Raw genomic sequence first — 21,980 nt, forward strand, 5'->3', positions numbered from 1 at the left:
AGTTACAAAAAATATATAACGAAGTGATCAAATCATTTTTAAATTCCGTGCGATAGTTTATTATAGAGGAAGGACAAATAGTAACGAACTTAGCGAATCTATTGGTAATGAGAACGTAACTAATAAAATCCTATCTACTTTATTCTGTATGAGTTGGTACGAGCTTAGTTACCCTAATGCCGATTGCCATATGAACGCGAAGTTCAACGAAGTGTCGTCCATGCCAAGTATATTAGTTAATCTTGGAAAAAATACTTAATTTTAAAGGTAAGCCAGATCGATTAATTATTTTATCAATATTCGTTCTTATTTTATTTTCGTTAATAATCGTCGCGCATTTCAATCGAAAAATCAATCGAGAAAGAAACTATCGTGCCAATATTCGCCGTTTCCTCCAGCCATACCTGAGTACAATAATAGATTTGGCTGGAACCTACAACCTGATTAAATAAATAGTATTGTCTGTCTCTGAGTGCACCGTCTAAGTGGCAGCCAATTATATCTTAATTCGTCGCAAGGTATCGCCTTTGTTATTACAAGTGATACTTTTATTTAAGATCGCACTACCAAACATTCATAACCTTATTATTTAGTTTATTATTACATTTACGTGAGTAATTACGTGGTTGGAATAATAATAATTGAAATTATATTTATTTAAACGAGAATGTGATAATTAAAAGAACGTATTTGTAATATAGAAATATATATAGATTTTTTTTTTCTTATTATTGCATGAATAATAAATTTTTTTGCATAGCAAAGAAACATGGAAGGACAACAGTTTTGTTTACGCTGGCATAATTTTCAAAATACTCTATTGAGTTCTTTGCCAAAGTTACTTGATGGTGGGCATTTAACAGATGTTACTTTAAGTGCAGGAGGAAGACACATTCATGCTCATAAAATTATACTTTCGGCTTGTAGTTATTATTTCAAAGAATTGTTTAAGGTATGTATAATATAATACAAGTGTTATAAATCTGATCAAATTGTAAACAATTAGACGATATAAGAGCATGTTATACAATTTTCTTTTATTTATGATTAATTTTTGTAGGACTTAAGCTCTTTACAGCATCCAGTCATCATATTACCAGGCATGGAATATGGAAATTTGTGTGCATTAGTTACATTTATGTACAGTGGAGAAGTGAATATTTATCAAGAGCAATTACCTGCACTTTTAGCTATGGCAAATACTTTACATATTCGTGGCTTAGCTGATATTGGTGGGGTAAGATGATGTTCCTTCATGTTTCAAAATATATATGACAAAGTGTGCAAGTTATTGCTGCTTCATTTGAAACTTTGTTATATAATATATTTATAGTCATATGACAAGTTTGTGTGGTACCTTTGAAGCTTCATTATATAGGGTGTGATCTATGAGAGATTATATATAAAGAGAAAAGAGAAAAAGATTAAAATCTTATTTCTAATTATGTTTTAAAATCATTTTGAGGATTTTTTTTTCAATTGATAAAGGATTAAATGACTTATACATTGACCTCTTGTACTATAGAACTGTTGAAAATCATATGATAAAATGAATTTATTCTTTACATTTAATTATACTACCTTGTGTCTGTAGGCTGCATGTCAGAATGTTAGAAAATTCATATTATAATTATTGTGACATCAATTGTTACAATAAGGTATTATATGTTCTTGCAAGAATCCCAATAATCAAAAAATTGCCCTTTATCTGTCCTGCAAGATTGCTTCCTCCATCTTGACTTAAAAGCCTAGATAAAAATTTGTGGCAACCAATTGGCTAACTCAACCTGGGTTAATGTTTAAACCCCTGTCTGTGTGTTTCATTACCTTTTATGTCTCTCATGCATTTTTGTTATTTTTTTTTTTTTTTTCATAAAGTAGATTATTAATAAAAACAAAACAAAATATATTTATTTGAATACTATGTGTATTGTCGAATAGAGAAGTATTTAAAAAATATTGTATTAAATCAATTTGTAGTGGAGGAACCAACTTTTGAACGTATACCTCTATGAATCTATAATGGTATAATATTCTAAAACAAATTGCACTGTTGCTTTTTCCTTTTAATCTCTTTATATTACCCTAGGATCGTGTTGTTTTGTTCAGGTCACTTAAACATTCAATGTCGTTCCTCAAGAAGTACCTCACGGTGGAATTATCTGCTGCATATAATATTCATACGTGCATCAAAGGAACGATAATGAATACAAACGATATCCACGAGATCAAGATCGTTGTGTGTGTTGCAACTAAATGCAAGTGGATGCATCCCATGGAACCTTACCCCATAGAATGAATTTACAGGTATATCTAAAATAGCTTTTTCCATAAATCATCATGTTACTAAACTCTTTTATGGAAATTTATAGCTGTGGTCTAAATGTTTGCTCATTTTGCAGAATAATGCTTTAATATTTGTGATGTCTATAACATTTATTATCTAAGAAGTGTCCTTTCTTATTCTTATTGTGTGATCTGAGAGATATTGCATGGATGAATTATTAGCAATATTGGGAATTCTCAGCTGTTAAAAAAAAAAAAAAAAAAACTATATATATGATAGGTATATACAGCATTTAATGGATCCTATGAATTACAAAGCTTTCTCATTGATATTAATATCAGATATAATTATTGTTAGGTTTTCATCATTAGAAAATGTTTACTTATTACAGAAAAATCCAAGGCATGATAATGGCTTATGTGTTCAATCTCCTGTGACAACTCAACCTCCAGAGAAGACATTGATTGAAGAAACAATAAAGAAAGAAACTAAAGACTGCGTGACTGGGACAGAATCAATAGAATCACTATCAATGCCTGAAGTTGTGCCTAATTTGGAAGAAGAATCTTATAATGAACAAGAAAGTATACCATATTGTGTAAAGACAACGCCGTATTATTCGATAAATGCAAAATTAAACCAGAGAGAAAAGGTACCTGGTCTTATTAATGCATCGTCCAACAAATACATCGAGAAAGGATATACAGATAATGCGATGGATGAAACTGCTTCAGTATCAGAAGATATGAACACAATGCGAACAGACGTAAAACCGCCTATTTGGGATTCAAACTTCAAGTTCCTTGGCTCATCCGCATCTAATAGAACTTCACACATTTATAATAAATCTAGTGTTACATGTCACGTTTGTGGTAAACAATTAAGTAATCAATACAATTTACGAGTGCACATGGAAACTCACAGTAACAGCTCATACAGTTGCACAGCATGCTCACACGTCTCACGGTCACGGGATGCTTTAAGAAAACATATCTCATATAGACATCCAGTAGCTACACCCCAAAAACGTTCACGGTACAACACTCCAAAACAATAGATTGTTATTTCTTCGCCACAGACACCGAATAATATACATTTCCATCTTAGAGGGGAATTATTTGTAAGTATAGACCAATTTGAGAATGTTTTATTAGTAATATTTTGAAAATAAATGATCCATTGTTATCATTTCTGTAGTAGTTATGATCTCTGCTTCAGGTTAATGAAAGACATTAAATGTATAAATATAAATAATAGTTTTTCTCTTGTTATATCTGTAATTTTACAGATAAAGTGAAATGTGTTCAGGCTAATACAGATTCCCCCGTTTTTAAATTGTTATTGTTGTCTTGTTACCGTTACCATTTTAATAAAGGAGAACATAATCAATTAATTTTAATGCTTTTTTTCTTTATGAAATTCAAACTTGTCTAGAAATTGTACAAAGCTTGTAACAAAACGTTTACACGTACGCATATAAGAAAATCGTTGAGATATAATATTCAGATATATCTATAATTAATAATAGTTGTAAGAAAAGAAAGTTTTTATATAATACTCATATCAGGATTTAAGAACTTTAACCGAGGATTAATTATTTCATTAGATAGAAACAAATCACATAATTACTCATCTCCCGTGTTGTATATCAAGAATCGTATTTAAAAATAATATACATTATGTTCAAGCTACTAATTAAATAAATAAAATACATCCAAAGCTCAGCTTTTTCAAAAAACTTGTATAATACTTTAAAAAGATAATTAAATTTTTTCTATACGCCACATTTTAGTATTACAGTCCTGACCAACTGATATCAAAGTTTCTTCATCCAACCAAACTAAACGTGTAATTTGACTTTGCGGATGAGCATCTGAAACATAATAAGCTTGTTAATTGCTTTTCTTTAATTCGTAAGTACATAATCTAATGATGCTTTAATTGCACAGAGTCGTTAGGCGATCTAATTAGATAGATTTACTTTTTATAATCGTATGCTTGGCTGGATTGGATACGCTCCAAATAATAATCGTAGTGTCTAAACTTCCACTAGCAACCATTTCCGAATCACGTGACCATGCAACACAATTTACTCTGGCATTATGGAAACCCCATTCTCTATTGTGAGCAGGCTATAAAAATAACACAATGGCAAATAATCAAATATTTCTAACGGTTATAAATATATCTAACGAAATATAATATACCTTATACTCTGGAACAGCATAAAGGACAACTTTTCGATTTGCGTCACAGGCTACTAAATATTTATTGTCAGGACTGTATGCAACATCAGTAACTGGACCTAAATGTACTACTTCAGTCTTTTGTGTTAAAGTTGTTCCTACTAATCCATAAATATAAACCTGTAAATCAGACCATTAGAAATTATATAACTTCTGTATGTATTGCATCTATATTATACAAGATTCGGTCATATATTGTGAAGTAACTATTTTTATATTCATATATATATATATATACACATATATATGTATATGTTTTGAACTAACTTTATTGTCTGATGCCGATCCTATAGCTACGTCCGCGTTATCTTGATTAATTGACACACATGACGGTTCATATTCGGTCGGTGTACTTGATACTTTTCGACCATCTTGTGTAACTATTACCTAGAGGGAAAATATTGATATTTTTTGAATACTCAAGTATTAAAAATATAGTAAAAGATATTTTTAAACATTTTCTCAATTACCTGCCGTACAGAAGCGACAATAACCTTATCCTCGAAAACATCTAAGCCTCGTGGTTGAGAATCCAATTTGATAGAGTTATCTGAATACGCACACGTTTCTATGTCTACAGACCTTAAAGTATCATCAATGCCAGCAGTGTATAAAATATTCTTGGCAGCTTTCATTCCATTAATTTGATTTCCATGACCGTTTCCTCGTACACGATCATTTTCGCCTGTTTCTGCATTCCAACTAGTTATGTAACCATCGTGAGATCCTGTGTAAATGGTTGATCTATCAGGGCTCAATGTTAGAACAGTAATTGGCTTGTTATGACCCTAAAAAAATATATATATATATAATAATTGAATATATGAAATAATTTATAAACAATAGAAAGATGTATATAGAAAGTACTTATTCTATGAAATAGTGTATATACCTTTATTATTCTTATAGGTTTTGAAGGATTATTAACATCCAAGTAATTGATAAATCCACTGAGAGAAACAGATAATAAGTGTACACCTTGCCACAAACAACTAACCTGTAAGAAATAGATTTTATAGAAAAGCTCCATCTGTATTTTAATCAAAATTATCATTAACATGTACAAACTTGTTGATCATCAACCGTAGTTCCCATATTAAATTCACTAATTAAGGATCGAGTTTCTACATCCCATAATCTACACGTTTTATCTCCTGATGCTGTTAATAATTGAGTGCCATCTGGTTTCCAGCTGACCTGAAAATATATAACTTACTTTTTATTTTGTTTTATATATGTATATATATGAGTGAATTAGAGTTATAGATGAAAGAAAAAATATATGTGTTCTGTACCCCGTAAACACCACCTTGATGTGAAGGAGAGCCAACTTCACCGACAAGATCAGACGTTGTTCCATCGTATATAAATACTTTCCCATCGAAACCTGCAGATGCAAATAAATTTCCACTTGGCGAATAACGTACAGCTTGCACGAAACGGGTGTGTTCTTGTTTCGTCATTCTAGATAAATGGAAATAGTAATAAGTAAGCAATAGTATTATAAACCCTTTATATACAAGATATATTTATACGAGCCATATCTTAGCATACTTGAACTTAAATGGTGGGCCCTCAAAAACAGCAATAGTATTATCTTCACTACCAGTAATCAATCTAAATGGTCTTGTCGGTCTGAAGTCACAAGAGTTGATAGACTTACTTTGACCAGATATTTCACCCACAGATGTACCAGTTTCTGCCATAAATACATGTCCAAATCTATAAAATGTTACACAGATATATTATAAATATTACATTGACTTAATTATGGATAAGAAAAATGTAGTGATATCTAACAGTACATAGTAAATACCTCTCTCTTCCTTCACCGACTACAACCATGCGTTGACTGTCAGGCGACCAAGCAATGTCTTTGATTGGTCCACCAATTGGATGAAATTCATTTTTTAAAATATGTTCTTTATTCACAGTATCCCAAATACGTACTTTTCCAGATTGATCTATATGATATAAATTATGTAATATTTATTGAATATTAATTTCTTTTTTTTTAATATTGATAATATATATTTTGCAAAATATACTTACCACCTGATGCTATATAAAAACCACTTGGAGAATATTTAGCAAGGTTTACAGGGCAAGAATGTTCTGTATAAATATCAGCAATTGCTGGATTCTAATACAAGCAAAGACACACATAGTCGTAAAAAGATAAAATATTTAAGAAATGTACAAAAGGATTGTAAGAAGATTAGCAATAGAAATCTACTTACATCAATATTTCTGATGATGACACTATTACCATTGGTATATAAGAAATTTTTTCCTTTTGGATCTCCACCTAGTACAAGAGGTTGCCCTCTTTGTGTCTTGGGCAATGCAGCAAATATATATTCTGTAATTTATAATTAAAATATAAATATCTAAGAAAATATAACAAAATATGAGAGAATGATATTGATGGAAAAAATGAAATAAATTTATCTTATCATAAATATTTGATAATGATAACTAAATTCATAGGACATTGTAGATGTTTTAGGAAGTTAATTCTGTGAAGGTACTTAAAACAATTTTTTTTTATAAAATATTTATTATTAATAAAATTTGAAGAATATTAAAAGAAATTAATTAACAAAAAAAAGTATATATATATATATTTTAATAATGACTGATATAAAAAAAATTTAATTCTTACTTGTTTCATATGACATTTCTATATCACTTCTATCCTTTTCTTCCTAATGTTTTGACCTTTAAATAGCCTTAGACATCGGCTAAAGTCGGATCTACCGTTTCCTATTAATAACAAATCATGTTCAATGACTCTTACCACTTGTTGTATTTTTATTGTTACAAGTAATACACAGACATGCATACACACACAGAAGCACCAAGAGAAGGTATTTGAAAAAAGGCTAGCGTCTATAGATAGAATACTCTCTTTTTTTTTTTTTTATAGGTAGTAGTACCTGTTGTGCGTGTTTCTACAAACACTTTGGACTCGTACCGTTCCGGTACTTGAAACCTTTTGGCGTATCAAAAGATATGGTGGTACACAAAAAGATTTCTTTTCTACGCAGATGTCTCTCACAACACGGCAGAAAATGTGTATCCCGAGGTAATGTATATTTTCTTTAACGTTATAATACAATTTTCAATGTAATGTATGTTTAAACTCGCGGGGATATTAAATGTCACAGAGTTTTATTTAAACAGTATGAGGCCGCCGGAGTTCCTTGAATATGACAAACCACATATATATCTAGAGAAAACGAACACGTGCACTCGGCACCACAGTTGGCGACAGATTCCAGCGAACTCGTCGACCACCTCGTCCACCCAACCAGCTTTCCATCGCATCACCACTCACACATCTTTATCCTCCCTCACATATACACTTGTTCCCGCCCTTCGCCTTATTTGGACGAAGCATCAACGCTACCGGTTTCGCCTAAAGCCACCTTTCCATGCAAGCGAATTTTAATTTACACTACTTATCAACTCGAAAACCGGCTTAATCAATGATCCGAAAACCGGTTTGACCAATGATATTATATCTTTGTTGGAAATGTATTCGATAAGCCAACGCATAGATATTCGCAATTTGAACGATATGTATATATATATATATATATATACGTATACACGAATACATTTTAATTTTATACTTTGTCAATTTTGAAATGTTATCAGAATCATATAAATATCGTATAGATATTTTAGTCGATTTCAAGTTTATATACGTATATATAAATTGGAGTTTTTTAATATTTTTTAATTTTGGACTATTTTATCCAACGTGTAAAAGTAGTGCTTTTATCTATACTCCAGTAAAATTTCTGTAGATGGCGCGTCGTGTCCATGATCAACAGAATTATAAGAATTTTGTAGAAATGCGCATTGAGATATCTGTGCGCAGAACAAGATTTATAAAAAACGTATCGTTTATTCTTTATAATTCTTTCAAAGGTACATATTTAATACTATCCAATCCATAAGCAAAGAAAAAAGATATTAAAATTTGTATAAACAAGGAATCTAATTAACAATTAAATTTTTTCCAGGATCAGTCAGGTTTGAGTAAAAGTTGGACGTATTTCTGTTTGAAAATTAACGTAATACATTGAGTCAGTAATACCAGTTAGTATGATTTTTCTATTCGATTATTGCAGCGAAATTATCGTCGATGAATCATGGTAAAGTATCACATCAATCTGACATTTATCTGATAACGATAATGAATGATTATTTCGTATTATTATGCACTTAACCTGTTAACCGGAAAAAATGAGATAAACTTGTTATGAACATTTTGTTTCTTATATAAGAGTAGATAAATCATTTGTTTCTCGTTTCAATTAGGAAAATATAAATAAAAAAAGAAAAGAAAAGAATTTTATAATTCAATAAATTTTTTTCAAAGTTTTCTGTCTACATTCGAACAGTTTTATTTTTAATCAAAATAAATTTCATACATTCACGTTTACATCAATCGAAAATTTTCTCCGTTTAATAGGTTAAGATCAAACCATTTCTCAGATACACATAATTATGTTCTAAGATTTTATTATTCCGATTTGAATTGTACATATTATGATGGTTTATGCCACCAATGAGTGGAGGCATAATTTTTGAACAATTTTGACGAAGAAGATTTTATTTTAAAGATTCACACGTGTTCAAGCGAGAACACGGTTTTTACGAATGTTTGAAAAAGTTTTATTTTCTTTGAAGAAAGTCTTGTAAAGAATGATATTTTTCCGAGAATAGTTTATACAGAAAAATAATGCTTTTTTAAAAATTCGTTAAAACTATATCTTCGTAACAATTCCGTACGTATAAGATAGATAGAAAACGTTAGTGGGCACAGGTGTAGGTATCGCGGGTGCAATTAAGTCCTACCATGAATTTCTTTGATTTGTTTGAAATTTGGAAAGCACGCACGTTTAATAGTATTGTATTTAAGTTTTTTACTATTAAGTACGTACTAAATAGTATTGTATTTAACAGTAAAAAATCGAAACTTTCAATGTTGCGACGAATCTGCTATACGTAAGATGGTGACTGATCGTTTTCTAGATAGCATTAGGAACGTCAATTCTCGTAAAAGTACTTACATTTTCTACGTTTGATAATAGACGATAGATAAACAGACGGATAGTTATAGAAGAATACTAAGATAATTTCGTAGAGAAACTCGCAGAAAAATGATAATTCATTAATTATCATTTACTCTCAATTATTCTCATTTACATTTCTCGTGAAGCGACAATCATTCCGTTGCTTTACTTTGATTTTTTTTTAGTATCAATTATAATAATCGTTATACGAGTCTATAAAATTTCAGTAACCTTCACGTGGTGAAATTTTGTTGAAAACTTGGTTGGTACTGTTCGCGATAAAGCGGAATATAATATGACTCCAGTATTACCGAGCGAATAACCGCATACAAAATTATTCTAGATTAATTATTCTAATTTCTTTCGGGTGGGATCCTTGGGAGAAACCCTTGGGAGAGGTCTTGGATCGATCTCTTTCTTTTCTTCAAAATCAACTTCGATTTTGGAAGCTATCTTTAAGAGCTACCCCTTGTTTTTTGTTCCATAAATTTCACACTCGTACACGTTCTGTCGCATCTTCTTTTTTTTGTCTTTTTCTTTAATTTTCTTCCTCTTCTTCTTCTTTCTCAGAGGTCGGTATTACTTGCGATATTCGAGGTGTATATTTAGATTATATAACGCAAGTATTACCGATCGAATGGCTGCATATTTCGAAGTATGTTTTACGTAAGTTTATGCACCGATATAACAGGCGCAATTTTGAGGACAATTTTTCTCTATTGCTTTTGTAGTTCATATTTTGTTCATATCTGTCGTTGGAGTTGCATATTACGAGCGAAAGGTAGTGAATAGCCTTAAGAAAAGAGTGATAAGAAGAGAGAGAGAGAGAGAGAGAGAGAGAGAGAGAGAAAGAGAGAGAGATGTTACCTTCGACTTACACTTACCTTCGAAAGGATAACAAACGAACCGACAAAGAGCCGGAGGCACGAAGAAACGAATAAGCTTAGCTTTTCTAGGACAGTTGACAGGTAGTTGAAAATAAATCAATTTATACTTTTCATTGCTAACTTGCGAGCCATATTACGTGACTCGTTCCACGTGGCTCTTAACGGTGGCGGCTCGTCTCTCTGCCTCTTGTGTTTGCACAATAGGGCAAAAGAGAAAGAGAGGCGGTGAAATAATAGCAGGGTCATTCAACGCGCGAAAAGGATCGCCTAAACGGTTTCGATCCTTTCGCGAAATCTCGCGAAGATTCGTTCGCTGATAAAGATCCTCTTGAGAAGGTTCTGCTAAATATATATACATATATGTCTGTGTGCATATGTGTGTAGATGTCGAGTTGCCGCTGGCAAGTTTTAAGGCCAACGTGCGCACTTTAACCGTTGATAAAAAGAAAAAGAAAAAAATAACAAATTTCATCTTTCACGTATTTCTATTTGAATTGTTCAATATCCAATCGATTCACGATCCTTCTAAACAGAATCATTTCTTCAAATGGTATACAAGTCTTTCTTTCTCTTTTTCTCTCTCTCTATCTCTATCTCTATTTCTCCCTCCCTTTCTCTTACCATAACTTGGAGAGAAAGCGGTTGTTGTTGATATATAGGGGTAGAAAATTTGTGTGGCACTCGATACTCGAATTACTCGTGACCGAACTCGTTCGAACGATGAAGATAAAGTTGGGCGCGCACAGAATGGCCATGCAGCTTGAATCCGAGCATCTTGTTTCGATCTCATAAAATTGATTGAAAAAAAAGCGTTTGCTTCAGACTATCGTGCAGAAGAAAGCCTCGAAGCAATGGCGCAAAGGAAATAGGAGCATCGTGTATCAAACGTTCTCCGCGATGTCTTCTACGCGATCTGGCATAACAGTACCAGTGAAAGTAAATGTAAATTCGTTGCTTTTTCCTGTTTCTTCTTTTCTTTTTCTTTTGCTTTTTTTTTCTCTTTAAAACTTGTATCATTGCACTGTCGTATTGAATTTATAATTTTGCCATTTAATTATCACATTGTTTTATGTCCTTTTATCTCTTTCTTTATTTTGTTTTTAACATATTTTTTTACTATCAATTCCTGATATGAATTTTAACTTTCGATAATGGTAATAATAGTAATAATAATACTAATGCTGTTATAATATTACTACTACTATTATTGCTACTATTATTAACAATAATAATAATATAATTAAAATATTCCAAAGAGTTCCGCATTTGATCTATATTTTTCTTTCTTTTAATTCATTACAACGTGAATAGAAACGTTTGTAAATACATACTTATAAGGTCAGTATTCCGATAAAAATTCATAGTGATTCATTAGCTCGGGAATACTTGAAAAAGAAAAAAGAAGAAAAATGGAGAAAAAAGCAAAGAAACAAGACAATGTGATCAATGTTTTTCCCGGAATGTCCTTCGATGAACGACGATAAAAAAGCGATCTTTACGACTTATCGAAGAACGCGCTCAGCATCCTTTGTTCGAGAGTATAGTACCCTGTCGTAATATCTGAAGTATTCTCTAAGAATTGGTGAGGTTTGGAGAGGCAAGGGTGAGGGTGAGGGTAAGGGTGGAGGTAAGGTGGAAGGGGAAAAAGGAGGTAGCGCGTTCGTTTCGCTACACGTTCGTCCACGCTCTCTCGAGTTTCGATCTTGTAGATGATAGAAGAAAACTATGTATGTACGTTGTTGGTAACAGATGGTCCTACGAGTACGTGGCTCCTTCTTTCATGCGCATCACTTACGCCCACACGATACTAGAAAAGAAAATCTTTTCTTTGTCTCTCTCTCTCTCTCTCTCTCTTTCGTATCTCTCGTATGTCTTGCATGTCTTTGGTCCAAGTGTGTATATAAGCAATATATGTATCTATATACGGGGTGAATTGAAACTAAGTGATTTTATAAATCAATTACTCTTGATCGAGTTAATTCTGAGGATAATATTTAGACATCTTTCTTTTCTTTTCTTTTCTTTTTCTCGTTCCATTTCTCTCTCATATATTTGAAACTACAAACCTTATAGGGACTCGTTTTACAATTTGAGAGAGAAAAGATCAACCTTAAAGGTCTCGAAATAGGGTAATCGATTTTTAAATTAACTTAAAGAAACTTTCAACCATGTTTGGAACTTATGACCCACCTAGTATGTACCGAGACCAATATATACTATATCTACATACTTGGATTCTTGAGAACGCGTCGCGTAATTACGCGGATTATAATGATTTCGCTCGGTACAGGAAAAGCTTGGATTATCAAGAAAGGAAAGTGATCGTTACCGGGCGAAAAAGGTCGTTGAAAAATCGCGAGCCAATGTCATAATGCACTAAACATTAAGACGAGGATAGCATCGAGACGAGAGTTATGTAATCAATCCGATCTCTTACGGATATTTCTTTATTCACTTATTTAATTAAGAGTATTTTTAGATCTATCTCATTATTTTATTTCGCGTGAAATAATGTATTAAAGATTTACGATCAATTTCGACTTGCGTCACGTAGTAATATCAAGTAAAGTAGTACCATTGTAGGTGCTTCATTATTTTCATATTTTTCTAATCGTTACATACATTTCGTACAACAACATCTCGCTCTTATGTATATAAGATTCTAATTACTCCTTGCCTTACTTAATTTACTTTTATTACTTCGTATATATGTACATGCCGGCTTTATTCGCTCTGTCTTTCTTTCTATCTATTTTTCTCTTTAACGAATTTAAAACAATGTTCTTTCATTATTAAAAATTATAAATTAAGATGTACGAATGAATGAATATAACATCTTTTAGATTATGAAATAATGTCATGAAAAGAAAAAAGAAAGAAATTACTTACGATTAACTTTCTTCAACTGCTTTTAATTTTCCAGAAAATTATATTACTTAATTAGAGAAAGTATTAGATATATATAAATACGTTTGATTGTCTTGCTAATTTTTCGAGACGCAAAAGCCAATTGAAATATCTTGTACTTAAACATAGACGATCGTTGCATATGAAGATGAAATTACGACGAACCCTTTAGCGATCGACGAAGAAAGTTCCTAATCGTCGCTCCGTGTTATCGTATACACGTACATACGTATACGTATAACTACGTACAAGATATTCGACAAATGTAATCGAACAATTTAGATGCGGAAGTTGATAATATTATAAGAATTATGACGAATCATAAGGTATAATTTTGACTTCTAATATTTAATCATCTTATTGATATTGTTATGCGAAATTTTAAACGATGATGATTTATCATAATCTTTGCGGGAGAAAGGCGAATGATTTTTACGAACAAAATATTACAGATTATTTTACATTATCTCGATCAGTACTTTCTTTCTTTTCTTTTCTTGCGAATACTATATTTTTTGACGATACTTTTAGATCACCTTGTACAAAGATACATCGACGGATCGCGTCGATCGGTAATTTCAGAAAATTTTATTCGACCCCAAGGATGCTCCTGGTGACGACAACGTAACGGTAAACAATTCCAAAGATAATTCCGCCTTCCAATTTCTTCTCTCGTATTACTTCTCGAGGGCATCGTCTTCGACGGAAATATGAGGGAAGTGTCGAAGAGTAGAAGGAGGTAATCGAAAACAGTATGATAGAGAGAGAGAGACAGAGATAGAGAAAGACGGATGAGGGAGCGGGAGAGACGAGGGGCGGGTTGTATGTTCTTTTCAAAGAAAATTTTTCTAGTAAGTAAATAGATTGGTGGTGGTACGACAACGAGTGGTGTCATCATCGATCGATCGATCGATCGATCGATCGACGTGTCCTCATCGACAAATTTCTTATTATCGATAATGACGAAACATTCGACGATTTTTGCCGCCCAGTTTGGCGGCAAATCGATTTTCGAGAAAGCTACTGCGAAATAATTCCGTCAATCGTGAATTCACGTTTTCAACAACAAAAGAATGGGAATCGAAACTATCGTACGAATGAGAGGGTGAAATGTCGTCGAGGGAAAATTACACGCGTTAAGCCGATCCTCGATGGTAAATAAATTCGATGGTATATCGAGAGAGAACGATCTTCTCTTTCTCTCTTGCCTCGTGTAATATCGATTTTTCTATTTCGATGCGATTGGGGTTATCGTTCGTCGATGAAACGACCTTACGTGACGGAACGATTCGATTATTATCTTTTTCGATATTTCGCAACGACGTCGACGTTTCTTATTCTTAGAGACGAATCTTTTAACACGTATTTATTAATAAGATAGTCAATGTGTTTATACGAATTAATATAATTTTTATTTAGAAGTGATTACAATTTGTTAGTCCGCGAATTAAATTATAATGAAATATCTAGATATGTAATTTGATGAAAAATTTCGTGATATCGTACGAATTTATTAACGAAACGATTTAAATAATTTATTAACGATATTAAAGTATCTTTAATTGTTACACGTTGGTTTATCGAGTATCTACGATATTTCGATAGAATCCCTATAGAAGTCCTAGAGATCCTTTAATACATTCGAGACACGTCTTGTACCATTTAATATATTGCCGTGAAATTCTAACGAAACGGAACACGCTCGTTTTCGGAAGTTAAGCCAAAGTGTCTCATCGTGTGGCAGAGAAGAGAAGTTTTGTTTTGAACGGCTCCGAAACTAAAAAGAGATTTTCGTAAGTTCGTGTTCACTGTCTCTCTCGCATTAGAGACAGAGAAATAAAGAAAGAAACAATGAATCCACGTGTCCTAATGTTACAGCTTTCGGTGAAAGAGGAAAAGAGAGGCAAGTAGCGCTGACAAAGCATTTCCCATGAAAGCGATAGTGTCGGTCACGCTGACATACAGTTAAACTTTTCTCACTCTCTCTCACTCTCTCTCTCTCTCTTTCTCTTTCTCTTTAACGAACGACATGGACGCATCCTGCGAGTTTGCGTAAACGCAATATTGCGTCATTGTAACGAGGCACCGTAAGAAGAAGTCAGGGGATGCGCAACCGTAATAATAGCAGCTGCTAATAGTTATGAGAGAATAATCATGCACGCAACAGCGAATGAGAGACTTATCTGTGTATGTATATATATATATATACACATATGTGTATAAATACATATAGAGTTGTAATTGTGTATCGGATGATGGTGGTATTGCTAGCGGTGGTTGCTTGCTTGCTTGCTTGCTTGCTTGCTTACTTGCTTGCTTAGTTCGCCCTCATGCGATCGAGCCATCTTGAAAGACTCCGTGTAAGAAAAGATCGCGATAATCTAATGGCAATCTAACGGTTCCGCCGCTTTCTTAACGATCGAGACGAGCACGAGCACAGATCAGAAGATGCTCCGTAACGATTGTAATCTGCTTTTATTTAATTGCCACCGTCGCGATGCGCTTTTATCCTATCGGATTAATTATATGCTCGCTTCTCTTCTTTTTTCTCTCTTCTCTTCTCTTCTCTTCTCTTCTCGTCTCTACTTCTCTCTCTCTTTCTCTCTTTCTATCTTGTACGTACGTTCTTATTTATTAGCCCAGTAGCTTTTCGTCGATTTCCATTTAATTCGATCGATATTAAGACGTTCTAATATCCTTATACTTGTTGAACGTCCATTAGGATTGAAGAGAGAATTTCAAGGAATATCATTCAAAATCAAATATTTTTTCGTAAAAGTCGTAAAAGTCGTGTGCCTTTTCTCTCTATGATATAATTAAAAATTTAATTTAAATTTAGATCAGGTAATCAAATTAAGAAATAAAGAAGAATGTAAATTAATTTTCTATGCAAAAATCAAAGTGACTCTTCCATATTAATATTATTTAATTCTTAATAATTATATTATTAATTAATATTTAATAATTCATAAAACCTATTTTGCTTTTAGTCGTTTATATAAATGTGTGGATTTTCATTCGAGATCACTCGTCTTTCGCATAATCCTGGATAAAGGATATAAGCGCGTAGGTAACAAAGCCCCGTCGTGTTTTATTTCATCTTACACAACTACAAACGAATATATACTTACACATATGCATAACTTTTTGCAACATCGAACATACTTTCGTCTGAGTCATCGAACCGATTATATCAACGTTAGTATCGATTACTCCTTTTTTGTTTCCTTCTTTTTCATTCTTTTCATTCTCTCTCTCTCTCTCTCTCTTTCTCTTTTTTTTAAACTTTTCTTCCCTTTTCTCTTTTATTTTATCATCATCTCTCTTCTCTTTCCTCGCGTATCGTTTTCGCATCATCGAGGAGAGTCGAGTGCTCGCACGTGCTCTACCGTTTATGCAGGACTATCTTCCGTCTCACGTTTTCATCTTCTCGACATATATAAGTATATACGCGCACAAATATCTGCTTTCTTGCTATATTCTTGCTTGTAAATAATGCAAAATAAAAAAAAATAGTAAAAGAAAGAAAATGTAATACAGAAGATAAAAAGAGGTAGAGATAGATAGATAGATAGATAGATAGATAGATAGATAGATAGAGGGAGAAAATTAAGTAAAGCTCGTTATTTACTCGTTCTCTCTGTAATCTAGATCGTTCCACCGTCAATGCCCTTTTTCTTTCTTTTTTTTTTCCCCTTAAAAGCGTTAGAAGCGTAAAGGAATTAAAAGAGGAAAGAGTAAAGAAAAAAGTGGAGAGAGAGAGAGAAGAAGAAGAGAGAGAAAGAAACGTCTTAACTGAGAGCGAAGTAGAGAAAGGATGTCTTTTATTGTTTGAAAGAACAGTTAAAAAAAAGATAATGTTCCTTAAGGATGTAGCTTTTGTTAATATTTCTTTTTTATCTTTTCTTTTTGTCATCACGTTAGCAACGTTGCTATGATTTTCTTTGTCTTTTCTAATTAGTTGTTTTGCGTCAAGAATGTGTAACCTAACGCGTGAGATTTGTTTCATACATACACGTATATTAAATAACATTTAGGTAATAAAGCTCGTACGAACGTATATATCATTTTCTATTCTTTCTCTTTCGGACTTGGAATCGTTTTTTTTTTTTTTTTTATTTAATTACAAGTGGACCCAACTATAATTTTTTTTTGGTGGAGTGATTTAAAAAATTTTAAGTTTTAACAAGTTACACGATTCATTTTAATTAATATATCCATATTTTAATAGAGAAAATGAACAACGTTAAAAAAAAAAGGAAAAATAGAAAGAATAGGATATATCAGAAAGATCGTGACTATAACATTAACCCAATTCGATCGTGTTTGCATATCGTCGATCTTACACGATCCTCATCTAGAATTACATAGTTACATATACGCGTTTATCTATTTTTGGAATTCGGCAATCATCAGTTTAAAGTGTAGGTGTTTTGAAAGAAAGGAAGAGAGAGGGAGAAGGTAAACGATAAACTTAGACATTGATCATAAGGCGTGAAAGTTTAACGGAGTACAACACACATCGACGATCGATCGACGATCGATGAATCGTTCGATCGATCGACTCGCATACCATTGGGTGAATCACTCTCAGAAGTCGATAGATTGTGCCTTCTAAACAGCTACCGATTTAGATGACAGCGTTTAGATAGTGTTACACGATCTAAAGGCTCTTGCGAGCATTCACCAACGAGTTCTCGATCGTCGTGTGACTTTAGATCATTGGTGTATTCCTTTGAAAAAATTCCAACTTATTTTTCTTGATACTTACTCATATTACTTACGTATTACTTACGGCATTTCTACGAGTCTCTTGAAAAGGAAACAATTATGATATAGTAGTCTAATTAAACAGAATGTTTTTTTTTTTTTTTTTTATTAATTTTACATTATTACGATATACGTTGATTAATTCGACGTATTTAGATTTTTTTTCCGTTTTTGTTTTTTTATCAAAAACAGATTTTTCATTTAGGTTACCTACTTTCTTAATTATTGAGCTAAATTGTATTATTTATATAATATAATATATAAAATTAAATTAGGTCAGGATTTATTTTAATTTTCATTTTTATAGAGAATAAGAGAATCATTGGTACACATTTGAGAGAATCATTCGAGTGACGATCGGCAATGACACTCTTTCATCTGATCGATAATAAGGTTTTCCATAATTGGAGCAATGTTAAGATAGAAAGACAGAGAAAGAGAGGGAGAGAAAGACAGAGAGAGAGAGAGAGAGAGAGAGAGAGAGAGAGAGAGAGAGAGAGAGAGAGAAAAAGAAGGAGAAAATGTATGGTATCGAATGTCCATGATAGATCTAGTCGATCTTTATAGGGGAGGATAATTAATGATCTAGTGTATAAATCGTTTTGATCTTTCCATGAACGTCAAAAAATAATATTACTCGTTTGACTCTCATCGAACGTTTACTTCGTCCTTTTTATTTTACATATATATATACATATATACATACTACATATATATATATATATATATATGTACATACATACATACATGCATATATATATAAATATACATATACACACACACATATATATATTTATACGTACTTACTTTAGGTGTATCTTCATATGTACATATATACATACATTTATTTCACCTCTGACACATCTCCTATGATCTCTCTAACGAGAATTTAATTCCAGGGGATGTGCACGACGAAGAAGTTGCGATGTTGAACGTAACGACTAAGTATAATTGATCGATTGAATAAATGCCCATTAGCCGGAGCTTGAGTCCAAGCGATCGAATCTTCGCGATTCGTTCCTAAATCATCGAGAACGGATTTTCGTTGAGCAATAATGTCGACTGACGTGTTACGATACTAATCGTAATTCTAAGTGGATGAAAGAAAAAAAAAAGGAAAAAAAATGAAAGAAAGAAAGGAAAAAGAAAAATATTTAGACGTTCGAACGATGGATGGGTCGGTTTTTTATCTGAATTTCGAAATATTCAATCGATGATTTCCAAAGGTGATTTGAACTCATTGATGATCGTTCGACAAGAAGATTATTCCAAGTGAAACTCTTTTTCTCTTTGTATAATTGCAATCATAATAAATAATTATTTGAAGATATAAAAATTATTAGATAAATGAACTAGGAAATACGATAAATAATTGTTAGGTCTATTTATGAAAAAAAAATATTTAGTATACAGATAATATCTATCTGCATATATAAAATATTAGATCTATTATATATTTTTAGAGATATAATACCAAAGACAAAAAAATTCGCGGATTTTTTTTTCTCTTTAAAATGCGTTTAACTTTAAGATGAATTTCCTTCGTAGATAGAAGAAAGAAAGAGATAGAAACAAAGGAAGATTTTAGTTAAAAAATGAAAAACTATTTGTAACAATGATCGTCGTTATTACCATTATTATTATTATTATTATTATTATTATTATTATTATTATTATTATTAATACACATCTGTGTGTTAAGGTTATTGTACTTAGAGCAAGACTGACATTTCCGACGTGACTCCTCCTCAATTTCATTGGCTCGAGTGATATTTATTTCCTTGATCTTTCAACGCGACCACGATCACAACTACGGCGAAGATAATCGGCGATGATGATCATCATTATAAACGCGCTTTAACGATGAATGACGACGATGAAGAAGAAAAAGATTGAAAAATAAAAATAATAAGAAAAAGAAGAAGAAGAAGGTGAAGAGAATGGTCCTGATTTTCTGGAATATCGGTCCACAATCGACAACGAGTGGACTTCGTTTCCATCGTCACGATCGATCATCCAACCAACGAACGACCGACCGAGCAACCGAACGATCGATCGATCGATCGAAGGTCGAATAATGCAAGAAAGTGCCCGGTACATCCTGCATCTCGTATTCTCACGGTGCACCTCGTCTCATGTTCACCGCCCGTAAATTGCAATTTCATTATTATTTCGCAATTAGTTGGCGAACGACTGACAAGAAAAAAATATACACACAGACAGAGGGTGTGTGCGCGCGTGTGTATGTGTGTGTATAAGAAAGATGACAACGCAAGGACGACAAGAAAACTTAGTAGGAGGATGAGAAACGAAAAGAGAGAGAAAGAGAGAGAGAGAAAATGGACCGATGTCCATGGTTCGATAAAAGATATATTTTTTACTTTTGCACTCTCATCCTTGATGGAATAAAATCGAAGATAAAAATTTTAACCTGTCGATAAATCTTCCGCGCGTGTTTAGTCAATTATCCCTTTACGAGCTCGTAAAAGTGCTACTTCCTTGATTTCAGAGTGGGTGCTTTCAAGATCTCAAGGAAGAGTCTTTAAATAGAAAAGTAGTTTAGGTGTAACGAGGAGTCGACATCGGGTACATTTATAGTATCCACTAACACAGTTTTGGTTACTCGACCAAAATCAATATCGAAACTCGCGATATCTTAATTATTATGGAAATCGATATCTGTTGTGATGATTGAAAGGGTTTCAACGTGATTAGAGTTAAAACGGTGAAAATCCATACGGTCAAAATTAATATAGGATATTAAAGATGTTTTGTTGGTGTAATTAATATAGGGTATATGGTCAAAGTTATTTTGGTCCATCCTGTATTTATCGATATATTATTATAATCATAATATTATTTCATTATTGTCTCTTACTATAATAGGATTAGTATCGATAATAGATTGCGTATATAGAGTATATTAATCGATATTAATATAATCTGTGTGACGATATAAAGATATGGAAATTTATTCGTCGAGAGCGAGAGTGAGAGAAAGGGGGAAAGAGAGAAAGAGAGAGAGAGAGAGAGAGAAAGAGTTTTGTCATTTTTAAAAATCTTTTTATTCTTTTTATTCGCCTAGATTGCTGTGGTTGTCATTCATTAGACGATTCTCAGCACGTCCTCATTCCGTTACTTCGCGTTCTCGTTCATCAATGTTCGCGCGGCTGATAGGTAATTAGTTGCATTCTCTACGGTATCTTCTCTGTTGCCTTTGAAATACAACGAATTACTCTCTCCTCTTAGAACGCCTTTTGCGGACCTTTTGTTGTCATCCTTGCCATCGGTTTCTTTATCTATAGGTTTCTTTCTCTCCTTCTCTGATGGTGATCTCGATCGAGGAAAAATCAGACCGATCGATCCTTTTACTCGTCTATCATTTACTTCACAGAGTAACTAGTTCTTTCTCTAATATTAAACTTTTTAAAAAATTTTATAATGGAACGAAGAAAACGACGTATTTAAGTAATTTAAATAATTATGACAATTGATTTCTATTATTTATTGGTTTGATAGACGTAATTATTATTTATTTATTTATTTTTTTTTAAGACTCCGATAGAAAATAGTTAATGAAATTAATTTAAGTAGACATATGTATATACATTTAAGATGGAACAGACATTTGAATCGTCGGTTTTCTTGAAAATGAAAGTAATCGAGATATTTGAAAAGTTATTCTTGAATTTATTTTTGTGAGCAATATCGTCTATCGACGAATATCGACGTCAAATACTGTCTCCCACCGAAATGGGAAAAATGTCGAAAGAACGTAAGATTCGTTTTCTTC

The 21,980-nt window shown here is 32.5% G+C and overlaps 2 protein-coding genes and 1 long non-coding RNA gene across 8 annotated transcripts; 2 read left to right on the plus strand and 1 right to left on the minus strand.

The window, feature by feature from the left end:
• The first annotated feature begins 66 nt into the window (after positions 1 to 66).
• On the plus strand, positions 67 to 3,680 carry LOC122630715 (protein abrupt-like). 5 transcript variants are annotated; one of them, XM_043815515.1, is made up of 5 exons: positions 67 to 267; positions 399 to 610; positions 761 to 952; positions 1,061 to 1,237; positions 2,679 to 3,680. In XM_043815515.1, exons 3-5 carry the CDS (start codon positions 770 to 772, stop codon positions 3,342 to 3,344), a joined length of 1,026 nt encoding a protein of 341 aa, XP_043671450.1. In that variant the 5' UTR covers positions 67 to 267; positions 399 to 610; positions 761 to 769; the 3' UTR covers positions 3,345 to 3,680. The 5 variants fall into 5 exon arrangements, with proteins under 5 accessions (XP_043671450.1, XP_043671451.1, XP_043671447.1 ...); XM_043815516.1 differs by having other exon boundaries at positions 399 to 518; XM_043815512.1 differs by lacking the exon at positions 399 to 610 and having other exon boundaries at positions 69 to 267.
• A 224-nt stretch (positions 3,681 to 3,904) lies between these two features.
• LOC122630709 (actin-interacting protein 1) lies at positions 3,905 to 7,905 on the minus strand. 2 transcript variants are annotated; one of them, XM_043815498.1, is made up of 14 exons: positions 7,511 to 7,905; positions 7,199 to 7,299; positions 6,774 to 6,895; positions 6,586 to 6,676; positions 6,350 to 6,497; positions 6,088 to 6,255; positions 5,829 to 5,997; positions 5,602 to 5,730; positions 5,426 to 5,530; positions 5,004 to 5,321; positions 4,801 to 4,920; positions 4,495 to 4,653; positions 4,269 to 4,419; positions 3,905 to 4,160 (listed from the first exon to the last, which is right to left on the minus strand). In XM_043815498.1, exons 2-14 carry the CDS (start codon positions 7,212 to 7,214, stop codon positions 4,051 to 4,053), a joined length of 1,806 nt encoding a protein of 601 aa, XP_043671433.1. In that variant the 5' UTR covers positions 7,215 to 7,299; positions 7,511 to 7,905; the 3' UTR covers positions 3,905 to 4,050. The 2 variants fall into 2 exon arrangements, with proteins under 2 accessions (XP_043671433.1, XP_043671432.1); XM_043815497.1 differs by having other exon boundaries at positions 7,473 to 7,905.
• Positions 7,906 to 8,251: 346 nt separating this feature from the next.
• LOC122630504 lies at positions 8,252 to 21,681 on the plus strand. Its single transcript, XR_006327498.1, has 3 exons — positions 8,252 to 8,699; positions 19,087 to 19,413; positions 19,890 to 21,681. It is a non-coding gene; the product is annotated as an uncharacterized LOC122630504 (long non-coding RNA).
• The last annotated feature ends 299 nt before the right edge of the window (positions 21,682 to 21,980 follow it).

The sequence above is a fragment of the Vespula pensylvanica genome, chromosome 7 (genome assembly GCF_014466175.1).
Source record: "Vespula pensylvanica isolate Volc-1 chromosome 7, ASM1446617v1, whole genome shotgun sequence".
Lineage (NCBI taxonomy): Eukaryota > Metazoa > Arthropoda > Insecta > Hymenoptera > Vespidae > Vespula > Vespula pensylvanica.